The sequence below is a fragment of the Lathamus discolor genome, chromosome 2, assembly GCF_037157495.1.
Source record: "Lathamus discolor isolate bLatDis1 chromosome 2, bLatDis1.hap1, whole genome shotgun sequence".
Lineage (NCBI taxonomy): Eukaryota > Metazoa > Chordata > Aves > Psittaciformes > Psittacidae > Lathamus > Lathamus discolor.
This window is the reverse complement of record NC_088885.1, coordinates 39,666,079-39,684,193: the sequence shown is the minus strand read 5'-3', so window position 1 is coordinate 39,684,193 and position 18,115 is coordinate 39,666,079. Positions and strand designations below refer to the sequence as shown.

At 35.8% G+C, this 18,115-nt stretch overlaps 1 protein-coding gene across 1 annotated transcript in view; it reads right to left on the bottom strand.

The window, feature by feature from the left end:
* MALRD1 (MAM and LDL receptor class A domain containing 1) overlaps positions 1 to 18,115 on the bottom strand; it is a 253,534-nt gene that overhangs the window by 43,484 nt on the left and 191,935 nt on the right. Inside the window, exons 34-36 of the mRNA XM_065666535.1 lie at positions 15,444 to 15,719; positions 9,435 to 9,560; positions 8,521 to 8,587 (exon numbers count right to left, since the gene is read on the bottom strand). Coding sequence (XP_065522607.1) covers positions 8,521 to 8,587; positions 9,435 to 9,560; positions 15,444 to 15,719 — 469 coding nt within the window. The remainder of the gene's footprint in view (positions 1 to 8,520; positions 8,588 to 9,434; positions 9,561 to 15,443; positions 15,720 to 18,115) is intronic.

Below are 18,115 nucleotides of genomic sequence, written 5' to 3'. Positions count from 1 at the left end.
TGTTTAATTTCATATACTTCAAAAGAAGTAATTTATGTGCTTATAATTAGACACACCTCAAGATGTTTTAAAATTTCTGTGGCCAAAAACCAGCCACATGAATGTGAAGGAAAAGGAGCTATAGGACAAGTATCTTTGCAACCTTTGTGTTTATACTTCCTTCATTATTATGTAATTCCTCAATTGTTCCTTATTTTTCTCTCTTTTGAAAACTATTTGTTATTTTACAGCTATTCTTTCCTGTTTTGAACAAAACAGAACAAAATATTATGTGATTTAAAGCTTTTCATCTATGTTTCCTACTCTTCAGCAGCAGGATTTTGTAGGAGTAACCCTTCAGGGACCACTCCATATTTTGGTAAACATCCAATATCCAACATTAATTAACGTTCTCCCATTTAAAAATATCTCATTACTCAACAAGCAGCCTCAGATACACTCCCTTGATCCTAAACTTTTCCTTACTGTAGACAAAATTCTCTCCTGAATTTTAAATGTAATAATGCTTCTAGTTCTGGGGTATATGTCATTCTGAGGTAAAGGTGAACTGCACGTAGTAATAACAAAAATCTCACCACAGTTTCCTACACCATGTAAGTACCTCATTTTGCTTTGACTCTTTGTAAAGACTGATTTGAAAACGAAAATGGAAATATAGGATATTTATCAGAAAATTTTAATGCTTTTAGCATCTTAAGCACTACAGAGACTCAATTTTGGAAGGAGAAGAAATTCAACTGAGAAAATTTTTCTCATAAGTATTCTTCTAAGTGATTTTTGCTGTAACTGTTAAATTATACTTATTTGCCTATACCCTTCACAATAAAAAATTAGTATCTTCATACTAGAGCATCAATTATTTTTATCAGATTCTAAATATAATTCTCATGATGATCTTGAGAGTTGCAGTGAGGATGATAATGAACTAAATAACTGAGCTTTATGCCTGTTCAGTCATATTTGTTTAATTGAGTAAAACATTTAGCTTTCAATTACATGGAGTCAAACTTTAACAGTTACATAGAGACAACCTTGCTTTAGCTTTAGAAAAAAGAAACTGATAAAGACAGATTGCTTCTGAAATCACTGGATTTAGCAATCAACTGATTCAGACCACTCACAAGTGAACTTCACAGGATGCCACTGCTTCATTGGAGATGGTGCAATCTGCCCTATATATTTGATTGGGTTTGACTGAGATAAATGTTATTTGTGGGGTTTTTTCATCATTTCTAGGAGCTGCAAACTGCATGAAGCAGCTGGCTCCAGTGTGATAAAAAGCTGACCTCAGGATTATACTATTATCTTCAAAGAGGAGGAAAAACGCAAAGCTAGAATAACTGCTTCTAAATAGGAAAAGATAGCCAGTGTATCCATTTGTAAAGAAATAAATGATAATTTGCTAAATGGAAAGTTTCTAGCTAGGTAAAACTGATTTGGCCAAATGTGTTTACTTTGAAGTTACTTGTTTCAAGTAAGGAAAATATAAAAATCCAAATCCTTACACAAATTTGGCATATTTTTTTTGTATGCTATTTGTCTTCCTAATACAGTGAAAGGAATGAAAATTATTAATTAATAATAGTTGAATATATGAAATACCACAGACCTCAGGTGTGATAAGGACCATTTCTTATGGCTGACAAAAGCAAACATAAAAGGTGAGAACATGACAAATTTATTTTTAAATTAAAACCTTTGGAAAAAGATCACTATTTAATTGTTTTATATAAAAAAAGAAAAGACTCTAGCATCAACAGGCATGCATGAAATTTTACTGGGAGCCTGTTCTGTCTGGGTTGGTATTCTTGTGTTTAAGTAGACTCATTACTGCTTTCTTATGAAATAGAAAACATGAAAAAACACTACTGAAGATTTGAATTTCCTATGATGCTTAGTATTCTCTTATCTCATACATATTCTTAATGACATCATGCTAGCATTTTTTGGAAAAAGCTATGATGTTAGAAGCATGAAAAGACAAAAAGCAACATATAATTTTATCAGGAACAGGCACCCTGATTTCATGAATCTTTTGTGAATAAGAAAAGATAAAGAGTAAACTGACAAAAATATATGAAATAGAAACTTTAGGAGAGAGCTTTTTGTAAGCACATCTCTAATGAGAATTTCCATTAATATACTGTACAATTTCTTTCACAACAAGTTGTGTTTCATTTATTCTGGAGAACAGAGATATTAACTTGCCTTCCCATTCTCAATTTTATCCATTGCAGGCAACCTGAATTTGCTATTTTATTTGCCTCAGTATCACTTTTCAGATTGCACTGGCTAATGGAAAGATATGAAAAAAGGTGTTATTTATATATATATATATATGTTTGTATATGTGTCTCCATATAAGAATATGCTTTTGTCTTCATTTTGCAGAAGGCAAATCTTAGCATAACATTCCTTTTCAATGTCTTATCTTTTTGACTGCTCACCATTACTTGTGCTTTTATTTATGGTTACATCCTTGTTCCATTCCTTCTCTCTGTATTATTTCTTATGTGTGACTACCACTTTCTTGGGTAGCTATATGACTCTATATAGCTCTATCAATTTACCTATGTTGCTCTTGTTTAGTACAGCTAAAAGAATATTCTTAGGAAGTGAGAGAAATCAGTACCAGTGTGCCTTGCTTCAGCAGTTAATAATTTGAAGTGATTCAGCAGCTGCTACATCAGCAATCCTCCCTGTGGTGGAAATGTCTGAGAGCAGCAGGACAAACAGCTGAAATGGAACCTGCCATCTTCTCCCCTTGTAAATTCTTTACTTACCAATTAGGATGTGCCTATTTTGTCAGTCTCTAAGCTTTTTGTCCATCTTTAAGCTCTGTATTTCCATCAAATCACAGGCCAGATGCTTCCAAGCATTTTATTTTCTTGGGAATACTATTATCACTCCTATTTTCATGACATACACTGTGATATTAAAATAATCCCTCCACTTGCAGTTTTTAAAGATAACTACCACCATTGTGTTTCAAAAATCCAGTAAAACAGTACATGTGAAAATACATCCAAAAGAAAGCAAACATGTTTTGAAAAAAAATCAAACATTCCTTACTGGAAGATATTGCCCAAAAGTATGATGAGTTTCTTTCATTTGCAGCATATGATACTTGATTGGAAAAGGTATTGAACAAGTCTACTGCGGCATTATTTAAAGCTGCATGCTACCTTGTAGAGCTTCTCCCTGAAATGTATTGTGCTTACCAGAAGTTAGAATTTTAGAGACAAAATCAGATCATGAGAAAATGTCACAACTACCAAAAAAGGTTTGGTACTTTTAAAAATATTTTTGGTGTAATATTATTTGCTGGGGATAAAGTGTTTTATTTGCATTAAAACATACCATTTTTGGTTATAATAATGAGCTCATTTTAAAAGTGAGGGGTGAAAAATAGAGGACCAGTTACCATGTATCTTTTCTAAGGAGAATAAACAAAAATCCTCTCCTCTGAGTTAATTATTACCCTGTAAAATAAATTATTTTCTAAAACATAAAAGAGAAAGTAATATTTTTCACTTTTATCACATAAAGCAAACAAACAAATAATTATTTCTCTATACTTTGGGCCAAATTAGCACTTAAACACAATTACAAAGATAAAATTAATTAACTATCTACGTATAATGACTCCTTGAAATTCTAATCTCTACAGTTTAGTTATCTAGATGGTACATATTCAATACAATTTTAAAACTGTTTAATGAAGACGTATTTCTAATTTATAAGATGATTGTTTAATTACAGGCCAGTGAATATAATTCATTTTCTGCTTAAGGATAGAGCCTTCTTACAGTTCAGAAATTAATAAAAGCGCTCTCATTATTATACTCGCTATTATTATTCAGTGTAACCACTCTAAAACTTAGTATATTACACAGAAACAGTGAAAAATAAGATATAAACCAAGCACTGAAGTATATTTATTATACATGAGTTTAGTACATTTTAAATGTGAATGTATTGTATTAATCTTGTTCCTCTGGTATAAGAGTTAAAATTATGTATTATCAATCTGGTAAAATATTTTTTTTCTGTTCTCAGGGTTTTTTCTTTAGCACTAGTACAATCTTTGAACCCTTACGTAACACACTTTACAAACACACTTTTCCCAGCTTGCTTGTTCTTGTCAATACTCCTTTTCTATGTTTCCAGAGGCCTGTGGTCTCACTTTAAAAAAGGAAAGCAAAAACAAAAAAGCCACTGGGCAAACAATTGAGGAAAGTACACACATAATAAAAGGAATAATTTTGAAACCAGACTATTGAAATTGCAAAAATTCTAGCATTATTACTTAAATTATCATGATTCGCAAGTGCAGCCACAGTAGCTGATTGCCAATGCTATTTGGTTGCACATCCACTTCAGAAGGGAGCTCAGTCAGGACGTATAGTAGTTTAGTGAAATGAGAGTGGATGTAGTGTTTCAGACAGGAATGGGTTTGCGTGGCAAGGTTTTAATAGTGGGGGACCTACAGGGATGTCTTCTGTGAGAAGCTACTAGAAGCTTCCCCTTGTGTCTGGTGGAACTGATAGCATCTATTGTCCAGCCAAAGGCAACTCACTGGAGATATTTATTTCTGCAGAAACTCTGTTATTAGTTCCAAACTGTAACTGAAAATGCACCACACAGACTGAGGTTCCATCTAGCCTGGCAGCCAAATAGGATACCCAAGAATTAGTAAGAACAAGATAAACATATTTGATTTGCCCCCAAAATATTCTCCTGACCAAACAGAAGCAGCAAGTACAAGTGGCTTTCAAACCTAACTCAGAAGTCAAATACCAGAGAGGATCAGGACAGCCATCAAGCTTGTTTCTTTCAAGTAGGAAGCTAAACATCACCTGCAACACACTATTGCTCTGCATTTACTTGCAAGCTCTCACTGAAAACATCCACCACAAAATTAGTAGTCATATTCTCAAACACTGTGACCTCTGCTGGTGTTACCACAGTCATTAATGCGCCATCTAAGAAAAGCTGTTTTCAGTAGCTTGAACAGAAGTGACAGTAACCTGATGTATCAACCCTGTTACACACTTCAATATGTACTGAAACTATTAGACATATATCAACTGTTACCTTTTCCACCCAGTATACAGATATCTTTTCAGAGAGGCATGTCAGAGCTTGCATTCCACTTTCTATCGATCCCTCTTAGTTACACACTGCTGAAATAAATTCAGGTTGGTGTCCTAAGTATTCACTTTATACATCTAAGCAACAATAGTACACACATACAAAAATATGCAGCATCAAAATAACCTGAGAAGTACTATAAGTATAAAATCGACTCTGAACTTTCAGTCTCCTCAAATAGTTGATTTGTTTTACCTAAGTAGCAACTTCAAATTCTCTCTGTTGCCATACTGACACATTAAACTACTTGAAAGGGTCTGTACAGTTAACTACTTCAAGCACACTGCATTAAAAATGCAGAAAAACTCACCCCTCCAGAGACCGGAATCTTTTCTATCAATATACCTCAAAAATATGGTAAGATGAGCAGCAATTTTGATTTTTAAAGGAACATGATGGAACCTTGAATGAAATGAAGCTTTGACACCTGTACAGACGTTTTTTGTTAAATCAGCTTTCTCAGAAAGGCCAAAATTACTTTTAAACTTCAGACTCAGGTTTATGGAAATTAGAGCACAACCATCTTCAGTGGAGGAAGATCAGAATCCACTGTGTAAGGCAAACTAGCAATCAAAGGATATGTTAACAGATTTTCCACTTGTCTACAGTGTCACTAAAGAATATTAGTCAAATTCAATGACTTTTAGGATCACTGCAATCTCCATATAATTACCTCTGGGTATCTAGAAAGTCTTTCCTTCTCTGCAAATCCTGTGACAGGGCAGTGTCCGTACTCTGCTCTTTCAGGGAACTCCTTGCTGTCCAACAGGCTTACTGCATCCTGGTGTACTCTGCTTTTTCTGCTGACCTACCCTGCAGTCTAGAAGAGCAGTTGCTCTCAAGAGAAGAAGGTAACTCTACCTAAATTTGTCATCTCTTCTTTAAGAAATTTAAGGCACGTACTGAGAACAAACAGGTAAAAAAAAAATAAAAATAGTAACTTTCCCATGTTAATTTCTAGGGTTTGCATTGTTTGTTTGTTTTGGGGTGTTTTGTTTTTGTTTTTTTTTTTTTTTTCCTAGGGAATGAAAACTGGGATATTTCTACATCTTTATCATTAGAGACATTTTTATTATTTTTTTTTCTTTTCATGATATTGACTTGTGGGATTTTCAAAAATTATGCAGAATCTTATCTTAGAAAAGTGTTAACTCCCCTGTTATATGTATAAATCCTTCAAAATATTACAAACATTGAATGGCATTGACATTAGACTGTTTATCTGGTGATTCCTTTTCTTCTTCATTTGCTATTTTCCAGTGATATCCCTTACCAGTAGAGTTTTCAGACAGCCTCCACTACGTTTTGTCCTCAGCATAAAAAGGACATGGAACTGTTGGAACAAGTCCAGAGGAGGGCCACAACGGTGAACAGGGGACTGGAGCACCTCCCATATGAAGACAGGCTGAGAAAGTTGGGGCTGTTTATCCTGGAGAAGAGAAGGCTGCGTGGAGACCTCATAGCAGCCTTCCAGTATTTGAAGGGGGCCTATAGGGATTCTGGGGAGGGACTCTTCATCAGGGACTGTAGTGATAGGACAAGGGGTAATGGGTTCAAATTTAAACAGGGGAAATTTAGGTTAGATACAAGGAAGTACTTTAAGGGTGGTGAGGCACTGGAATGGGTTGCCTAAGGAACCTGTGAATGTTCCATCCCTTGTAGTGTTCAAGACCAGGCTGGACAGAGCCTTGTGTGACATGGTTTAATGTGAGGCATCCCTGCCCATGGCAGGGAGGTTGGAACTGGATCATCTTAAGGTCCTTTCCAACCCTAACTAGTCTATGATTCTACGATTCTGTTGCAACACATGCTATACTAGTATACCTGAACAGAGATGACCTATTTCCCTAACACAAGCACATACAATTCTTCTAGTTGCGTTAGCCCATCATTTTAGATCATTTTCATTTCTATGCCTTTGCTCCTATTGTAATTACCCGTGCATTACATCATAACTCAGTATCAGGTTTCTTACTAAATGATGAGGGAAGTATCCTGTTTACCATTTTACTATTCCAACTATCTTTTATTTCTGTAGATGAAAAGCAGTTGATAATTTGATTTCATTTCATTTTAAAGTCCTAACGTAAGTTCAATTTTTATAATCTCTTGTATCCTTCAAATATCAATGACTCCCCTCATGTCTTGTCCCTACAAGCAATTTTCTTGTCCATCAAAGGTTTAATATACCAACTGTCAACTCCTTAGCTATTTCCAATTCCTTTATTTTCTGCTGGCTATTCATTCCATTCCATCTGCATCCTTGCCTTATATTTTTTGTCCCCTTTCTCTCTTTCTGTGTCCCAAGTTTTGAAACCGCCACCCTAATGATATTCCAAGCTTTTTGCAGAGACCATTCTATATTCTATGATAGAAGAGATTCTTCAGGCAATCTGCAGGTAATTTACAGTGTTTCCTGAGAGCTAAATCAAAGTACTTTATATGTAAGTAAGTGCCTGTATTTTCTGAGTATGTTATTTATCACATTCCTTCAACAAGTAAGGATAACCTGACTTGAAAGATACAAATTCTGCAATAATTAAAATCTCATCAGCAGGCTTATTAAAGTGATTTTCCTAGAGATCGGGAGACAAACCTTAATGTCTGGTCTTGACTAAGATAGATACTCTGATAAAACAGTCACTTTAATAATTCGGCAAATTTTTGGCAAGATACACTGAAAAACATGAAGGAAACAAGTATGATAACACGCAATATTGATTTCTTTGCACTTTAAAAATTTTCCTGTAATTCCCCAGTGGGAAATTTAGTGATATCTTGTGTAAGTTAAGCCCTTCAGATAAACTAAAACACTTTCTAATGACTTGCACATTCCACATCAGAATTTCATACATTATTTGTTTTTCAGCATAGAGCATTTCCAGAAAAATGCAAGCATATGTTTAATGCTTTGTTTGGCCTAAGTGGAAAAAACATTATCTTCTTTCTCCAAATATGTGCAAAATATAAGATTATAACTGAAATGCATCACAAGTTCAGGTAAAGATAAGAACATGCCCTACTGTAAATCTTATTTGAGGTACACAACACTTGCTGCACATAAGGCACCATTTTTCATAGAAGCATATGTTGTGAAACATGAGACACAAAAAACCTTAGTGCCAGGCCAACAGGTTGTTTCATGTAATGACAGGTGAAAGTTACATGAAATTCTATCTGATAAGTAATATTATTCTCAAAATATGGTTTAACTCAGCAACCATAAATAAAAACAGTACAGACATACAGAGACTTTTAAAAATACACTTCTGTTGAAGATCGTTTCAGTCCCTGAGGAAAATAAGAGCTCTTTCATCAGCATATTTACCCAACTTCAAGCACAAGTCAATCCCCAGAGAAACTTACTGGCATAATGGAATGTCATTTTTTATGATGCATTTTCCTCCATTTTTGCAGTATTCTTCAGGACAAACTACAAATGAAAATGCAAATGAAAAAATGAAAAATTATAACTTAATTTCACACCTCCCTTCCTCTCTCCCCTCCCCCTGTTATTATAGTTGTCATTGATTGATTTCCAAAATGGCAGAATATTCACCTGTCATTTTGGATGCTTAGTACTTCCAAAACCTCTTCCTTCAGACCTCGACTTGGTGACACAAGTGTCAGATCATAAATACATTATAGCCAACAGACTCTTATTGAGTTTATGGAAATCCTAGTGTTCACTTGAACAGGCTTGTAATTTTTCTTAAGACAGAGTTTCATTTGACTCCATAAATAGCTCAGTAAGTGAGCTGTTGCCACTTACTCAATTTTCAAACGGGAATATATAAAATAAAAGCCAAAACAACTGAACTTATATTAAATTAGTAACTAAGTCTACTTTATTATTAATAGCTTTTACATAGGGTTGATGAGCAGACACTTATTCTTGTGTCACCAGCCTTCTCTTTGAAGATGTCCAGAATTTTAACACTTTGAATCACATTCTCATTAAAATAAATAAATAAATAAATAAAATATCTGTCCTAAAAATAATAAGGGTGCTGTAGCAGAGGGGGATGTCCGTGGCATACTATTATCAACCTTTGACATCCCTTAACATTGGTTTCCACATCACCATATTGAGTTTTACATCCCTTCAGCAAGAAAAGCTCTTAATCAAATTCCCTCAATCTTCTTTAGTAAGACAATAACTAGGATGTATTTTGATGAAGTTTTAGCAGAGGAAATTTGGTTGAGAACTGCCCAAAGATTCAGTAGGAAATGACTATACTTTTTTGTTTCAAATAACGGTTTTATGCAAAAATCTGTACCTGAACAGCTGGACTCATCAGGGCTGAAATCCATGCAGTCTACAACTCCATCACAACGCTGGGAGATTGCTATGCATTGATTAGTTGATGCACATAACAAAGAACCATTGAAACAATCTTTAATGGCTGAAATGAAAAGTAACATGACTGTTAGCATCTATGCTTCGTTTTCTCAGTGTTAAATACTACCAGAAAACTTGAATCATACTACATATAGTTATGCCTATATGAACTCTACAAGCTTTCCTCTTCAAAGACACAGACCTTTACTGCCGAGCAGATAAATTGGTAAATATACACTGAGCACATATGTTACAGAAGCTATATTTTTCCTATGTTATATCTGTGGGGAAGAAGAGGGCTTACTTACTTAAAATGTTAACAGAGTAAGGTACAAAACCCCAATGAAAACCCATAGAAAAATATCAGAAAACATAATCAACTCTCATTACTAACTTGTATTAAAATACAAATAAAAAATTATATTATATGGTTTATTTTTATTGCAAGAAACGAAACACTAAAGAGATAGTTAACATAAAAAAGTAGAGAAGTACTATTCTGAAAAATTTAAACTTGAACACCTTTTTTAATCTTGGGCATTCAGTTACATTTTCTTTGGTTGTCCAGAAGAATTATGAGGGGTTAATCTTGCTGGAATCACATAAGCCTTCAGGTACTGAATTATTCCTGGGTCACTGATCTATAAGGATGTATCTAATGGTCCTAGAGACTTCTGTAGAGTATAAAATAATTTTGTCATTGTATCTCACACAGTGCTCTCTTATGCTGCCTTAAACTATATATATATATATATATATTTTTTTTTTTTTAAGGTGTTTGTTTAAGTAATTTAAGTTGAACTCTGTCACCATGTCACTAATGTAAATCAGAGGGAACTCTTGTGACTTCATCAGAGTTAGATATATTCAAATTAGCTTGTGAGTTCTGAGTGGGAGAAAGAATCTGGGAATATTAAAAATACCCCACTGCCACATATAAATTTCATAATACTTTCCTGCTCCTGGGTTCAAGAGCCAGAGTACATGGCAATAAGCCTTTTATGCTAGATGGCAAGGCTGCTGTAGGATATATTTTTTCCACTCTTGGATACAATTTTAATCACTGGCCAATATAGTCTGCCAGAGTGTGCTATATTTAAAATATGGTAGTTCAATTTAGATAACAATAATGGAGCCAAATCTTGCCAGTTCTGGTCACATCAGTCAGCCCTTACCAGTTTTGGTATTCTTTCAGAAATATGAAATTTCTCATGTGAGTAAGGGTTTGTGGGATCGAACCTTTTAATTACATGCACTGACCATTTACTAAAGTCTGCACGAAAATATGTAGAAGAATACTTGCAAATATAAAAAGGAGATTGCTTTTTTTCCAATATCTATTCACTTTTATGAGAACTTAAAAGTTCTGTCTGATTTTAAACTATTATTATACTGTCCTGTACATGTTTTCCTTCAACTGGCTGGAGAAGTCTTGATACGGCAGTGACAGCAGGATAAAAGCAACAACAACAAGAAGAAAAATTTCCTTTTCTGCTCTCCACTCCCTGACCACTCAGTCTGGCAGAACAGGTTGTGGTAGACTGAAAAAACCCAGCAGATTACAGCATCGCTCCATATTTGCAGCATATATTACCATCTATCTCTTATGATTGTCAGCTTTCCAGAAAATAACTTGGAGACCAATTCCTTCTGCTGTACTTTCTTAAGCAAATAATAATCTCATACTTATTTTGGTGCAGTCGCATCCAAATCCTGCACATGTTTTGCAATTTAGGGGATATTTCCTAGTGGTATTCAAACCAGCTTTATAAGTGATCATTTGCACACAAGTAATCAGTCTGTAAAATAAATTGCATGTTCAGACTAGGACTTCAATAGAAACAAAGTTGGAAACTGGACACAAACCAAATTCTTCTTTTGTGCTTTAGCCTTTTATTGCCTACACATTTTTGAGGAGCCTGTAAATTATGTGGTTGTAGAGTACCACTTCTGGTTTGTCATATATATTATGACTAATAAAAAGATTCAAAGAAGAAAGTGTCATTTAGCTCTTTATTATTTCCCCTGGTTCTGGACTTGCTGCTGGACTCATACATGAGGATAAAACAGAAAAAAATGCTAATTATTTTTGGTCCATTTGTATCTCTTGACTATTAATGTGGTTTTGACATGTCCCTTTACTTAAGTAAGCCAAGATTTTTATACCACTAACAGAGGTAACAGTTAGAGTGATAGATCTGACTGCTGAATACTTTGTACAGATCCAGCATTTAAGACAGAAAGGAAAACGGTACTAAGTTATTGATGCCGAGATAAAGAATGTTAAGAGCACATTTTAAAAATAATGTTTTTTATTGCACTGAAACTTAAGATGAATACTGCTTACTGTTAACAGAGTTACGAATAGCTTCAGATTTCTCAAATTAGTTATTTTTCACTTTCAGGAGAGGCCTTTAAGGGTTTTGGGGATAAAAAATTAAATATAAGCATTAACAACATTGAAGACATGAAAATGAAAACTATAATATCAGCTTTTTGCCTGTATTTCATTTTCCAGGTCCAAAGCCTATCTGTTAGAAAGGGTAAAAATACTGCAGCCTCTTTGAAATATACCATTTTTAATATTTATTAGTCATTTAGAACTTACCAGGACTACATCAGATACATTTTGGTGTACTACAGAGAACTGTGAAATCATTTTTTATTCATTGCTATTAGCACTTTAGCCAAACGGTGTTGGGGTCTGTGGAAAAGTAATGCATACCCCCACTGGTCCTAATACGTTTATTTTACAACCTTACTATTGTAATCTGGCAGTTATAAAACAAAATATTGAATGGGTGATATAAAGTACCCTTCTGTAAAACTGACTATAAGAAGAGGGCTGGCAAAATAGAACATCTATAATTGAAAAACAGTTCCAAGATTTTCTTGTTAAAAGCCATGAGTAGTAAAATCCACCACATTAGTAGGTATAAAAAAAGTGTTAACATAATACTGTACAACCTAACTGCTGAGTGAACTCTATGGGAAATTCTGTCTGCATGAGTCTAAGCCATGCAGAAAAGCATTTCTGTGGTAGAAATTGTGGTTTCAGTAGAGATCTGACTAATGCATTTTATTTGTTTGTTTTTCTTTGTCCTTCTTTTGGGTATTATACTTAATCTCTGCAAGATGAATTTTGACAACTGGTGTTCATCCCAGAAAAAACTTTCTCTGATAAATTCCTGAATTCAGGAGCCAGAAGATTTTTGTCAGTCTATTGTTAAATTTAAATGAATGAAATTGCTAAAGGACCTGGCACACACAAAATGGAAGGTACCAATAAGCCTGAAATAGAAATGTACTTAAATCAGCACCAAGAAAAAAAACCCAAACAACAACAACAACAAAAAAACCCAAATACCACCACCCCAACCCCCCCCCCAAAACCCACCACCACCACCAACACAAAACACCAAAACATTGCTTTCTAAATACTATTCTGTTTTCATAACTGCTTAGGAAAAAATTATTCAATTTAAATCTAAAACCTGAATACAGCCCCCCCCCCCATGGTGTTATTACAGCACACATAGACTAGAGCTACTAGCATAACAATCAATTTCAGAGATTATGCATAAATGCCAATAAAAAATTAAATTTAAGAGATATTTACTTTTTCTGACATTGTTGAAAAACTTACATGGCATTTCACATGTTAAAAGTAGACAGCTAGAGATGAAGTGCTGCACTCTCATGCTGTATACTTTTGATGGGAGAACCAGCTTTGACAGTAATCACTTTTTCATTGATTCCACCCCAAACTGCCACTAATCACTTTCTTTTTGCTTTGCTGGCAACCATTATCTTCTTTGGAGAAGAAACATGAGTTGCTGCTTTTGTATTCATATCTTATATTGTCAACACTTACTTACTTGTTTATACAGTCAAAACTGAATTTTCTTTTTGCTTTGCCTGCAACCATTATCTTCTTCAGAGAAGAAACATGAGCTGCTGCTTCTGTATTCATCTTATATTGTCAACACTTACATGTTTATTCAGTCAAAACTGAATTTTGGAGTAGCAATGTGATTACAGATTTAAGTAAGTTTCCTTGGAGCACCAAGGTGTGCAATAACTATGGAGAATTTCTACTATTTGAATAGACCAAGACTTAATTTCCCCTCATTCATTGGGCACTGCTTAGAAGTCAAAGGCAATGAAACAACATCTGCTTTTGGGAATACTAATAATCATAGAAAACCTTTGGCCTTTGGATACTGGGATTCTAGAACACATTATCTGCCATGGCATGGACTTGGGATGTGTACTAAGATACAGCAGGGACATCTCTAATAGAGGACAGATTGAGGAAGAAACAGAGGTGAATGAAAATTAGTGAGGTTTATTTAAACTTATGGACATGTAAAATTTTTACATGCATTTGGGGCATTTAAAATTAAGAGATATCTCAAAAAAGGATGCTTTTTGACAAGAAAACCACAGAGCTCATTTCTAAACAAAAGTGTGTGGAAAGGCATGGACAGATTAGTCTGCAAAATCCATCCCAGTTTTGTAGAGTAATTTATTAAAGGAAATCTTAAGTGTAGTGGCCTGCATGTATATTCAGTAGTTTTGTTACAAAATATTAAAGAACTTGAATTCCTAGCCCACTGGAATCTGATATCTTACTAATTGTTTTGGTTCTGACAGAGATGAAAAATAAAATGTTAAAAGCTTCCACAGAATGACATGTTTAGGAAGAAACGTCTTTATACATAAAAATTCAGGATTTTTTTCTCCCATGTAGCAATTATTTTGGCCTTCATGGAATGAAACATTTGGCCTTAGTTCATCTACCAGCAATGAAGTCTTTTGAAATGGGCAGACACTCAATTTTGTGTCTATCTGAAACTTCATGGTATCTCATTGCAGTTTAAACCACGACAAGTTCAAAGCCCGTTTTCCTTGCATTTTGTTTGTGAACCCTTTTCCTTGGTTGGGTGTTGTGGTTTAAGCCCAGCTGGCAACCCAGAAACCACACAGCTATTCACTCACTCCCCCCTGGCCCCACCCTTCTTCCCTCAGCTCCTGAAGGAATGGGGAGGAGAATTGAAAGAATGCAAGTCCCACAGGTTGAGATAAGAACAGCCCAGTAACTAAGGTATAACACAAACCACTACTGCTACCACCAATGATAATGATAAGGGAAATAACAAGGGAAGAGAATACAGTTGCTCACCACCTGCTGACAGATACCCAGCCTGACCGAGCAGTGATCTAGCCCTTCTGGGTAACTGCCCCCAGTTTATATACTGGGCATGCCGTGCTGTGGTATGGAATACCTTTTTGGCTAGTTTGGGTCAGGTGTCCTGTCTCTGCTTTCTCCCGGCTTTCCCTCCTTCCTGGCAGAGCATGAGATTCAGAAGGTCCTTGGTCAGACTAAACACTACTGAGCAGCAACTAAAAATATCGGTGTTATCAGTGCTGTTCCCAGGCTGAATGTCAGAAACACAGCACTGCACCAGCTACTAAGAAGGAGAAAAATGACTGCTACTGCTGAACCCAGGATATTCGGGCAAAGATTGCTGCTACTGCATGAACAGACTTGATTTCAAACTACTTGAAAGATCATGACTGCCTTGAATGTTACTGGATTATAGAACTGCAAAATTATCTGCCATATTGCAATTGGAGATGAGGCAATGCAAACGCAGGTGACTGATCCATGGAAAAAAGTGGAAATGCTTCCAATCAGAAATACAATACAAATTATTTTAAGCATTTATCAAAATTGATAGCCAGGGAATAAGAATGCATAAGAAAGATTATTTGCAAATGTAGACTGTCCAGGTAAAATTTGTATCACATTTATGATAAAATTAATATTTCTCTTGCTGAGGAAATAGTGAATTTTACTCTTCATTATGTTGCTATTTTCCACATCATTGTTTTAGGAAAGTAAGTTAGGATTGCCTTATCCATAGCAATGAAAGTAACTTACGACAGCCAACTTCATCTTCATTAAGGTAGCAGTCAGACACGCCATCACATTTCAGGAGGGATGGGATACAGCCTTTGGAAGGACACAAGAACTCTGTTTGCTTGCAAGAGCCTGGAGATAAGGTGGTAGGCATCTCCATGAGACAATTCATTTCATCACTTCCATCCATGCAATCTTCAGTGCCATTGCATTTTGCAGCAAAGGGTAAACACTGCTGCACATATGCACATGTGAACTGATTACTCTTGCATGTTGGAGGGTGTAGATCAGCTGAACCTACAAGAAAAAAAAAGGAATACTTATTTCTCAGACCTAAGTCCCTGTTTCATCCTACAAAAATCACTGCAACTGAATTTTACCAGTAGAAAAATGAGAAATATTTGTGGAAACTGATTTCTAAGAAGCTGGTTATGCTAACACTGAGCTTTACACCAACAGTGTCTCCCATGGGAGCAATATGATAGATTCCTGTAAATTTTGTTATATGTGCAGGGAAAAGAGAAACATCTCAAAATTTAACTTTATGCATTTAATCTTTTCTAGGTCAATTTGCTGCAGGTGAATAAAGAAAATAATATTATGATTGTTGGAGACAAAGAAAGACAAATTAATGTCCCCAGCTCTGTAAAAGACAGGAGTTTTGCTGTTGACTTGAGCTGAAGCAGAGCAAATTAAGTGCAAAAATTCATGGGTGGATTTTAGCTTGACTTTCAAAACAGTGCAAGCATTGCTCTCTGACCTCAGAAGTCAAATGTTACTGCTTCATTATGACACACTGTAAGGGATTACATGAATTTTGTCATTGTTTTACTGCTTTTAATCCACTGGGCATGGCAGTATGTTTGTTTATTCTGTGATACCAGGCTGGGGTTTTACAGCAGGAGAACTTTGCTGAAATATGCTCAAATAACTGCATCGTGAATAACAACAGAGTTTTGTACAAAAAAAGAGCTGCTAATGCAGTTGAGTAAACAGAATACTGGTATTATATAATTGTCTGATTGCTTGTGAAACAGTTACAAAAAAAAAAAAAAGAGCTCAAACTGCTGTCTAACACTGACCTTAGCTAGCTTAGCAATTTTTGATTTTCATGTTGATGTCAGAAAATCATAATTGAAAAGCTTCATACAATAGAGTATTCCAGACAACATTTTATACCACTAGTGTTGTTAAACACTACCATGCAACTAGAAAAATGTATTTAATATACTGGACATAATCTAAACATAAATCAATAACAATGGATTTAACAGTGAAAATAATAAGCTAAAGATCTTTGGGCTTGTTTTTTATTCAGAATTACATCATAAACCCCTCAAAACCATGTACTTTTAAATGGGATTGAAAAGATTGCATCATAATGATACGTGTTTTATAAATGTGTTACTCTCAAAAAGATTATTTTCATATATCCTACTGTAAAAGACTTATAAAAGTTGTCCTTAGATAGTTGATTATAGACATTTAAATCACATAATGAATTTATTTTCAAAAAAAAGTATTTTAGGGTTTGCATTTTTTTCCTACTTTGTTCCTACATTTTAGCAGATAATTAATAAAAGTAGTACATAAGCATGTTAGAATTGCGTCCGTCATGAAGGATTTGTATATAGGACCATGATTCAAGCTTGCCAATGACACCAAGCTGTGTGGCTCGGTTGATACGCTGGAGGGAAGGAAGGCCATCCAGAGGGACCTTGACATGCTTGTGAGGTGGGCTGATGCCAACCTTATGAAGTTTAACCATGACACGTGCAAGGTCCTACACCTGGGTCGAAGCAATCCCAGGGACAGCTACAGGCTGGTCAGAGAAGAGATTCAGAGCAGCCCGGCAGAGAAGGACTTGGGGGTGTTGGTCGATGAGAAACTTAACACGAGCCAGCAGTGTGCTCTCAGAGCCCAGAAAGCTAACCGTATCCTGGGCTGCATCAAAAGAAGTGTGACCAGCAGGTCAAAGGATGTGATCCTGCCCCTCTACTCTGGTCTTGTGAGACCTCACTTGGAGTATTGTGTGCAGTTCTGGTGTCCTCAACATAAAAAGGACATGGAACTGTTGGAACAAGTCCAGAGGAGGTGCACGAGGGTGATGAGGGGACTGGAGCACCTCCCGTATGAAGACAGGCTGAGAAAGTTGGGGCTGTTCATCCTGGAGAAGAGAAGGCTGCATGGACCACATAGCAGCCTTCCAGTATCTGAAGGGGGCCTATAGGGATACTGGGGAGGGACTCTTCATTAGGGACTGTAGTGATTGCACAAGGGGTAATGGGTTAAAACTTAAACAGGGGAAGTTTAGATTGGATATGAGGAAGAAGTTCTTTACTGTGAAGGAGGTGAGGCACTGGAATGGGTTGCCTGAGGAACCTGTGAATGCTCCAACCCTGGCGGTGGTCAAGGCCAGGTTGGACAGAGCCTTGGGTGACATGGTTTAGTGTGAGGTGTCCCTGCCCATGGCAGTGGGGTTGGACCTAGATGATCTTAAGCTCCTTTCCAACCGCAACTATTCTATGATTCTATGATTCTGCCTACATACCAATGAAATGCATGACCTGGATGAGGGAACTGAGTGCACCCTCAGCAAGTTTGCTGATGACACAAAACTGGGAGGAGTGGCTGACACACCAGAGGACTGTGCTGCCATTCAGCGAGACCTGGACAGGCTGGAGAGTTGGGCG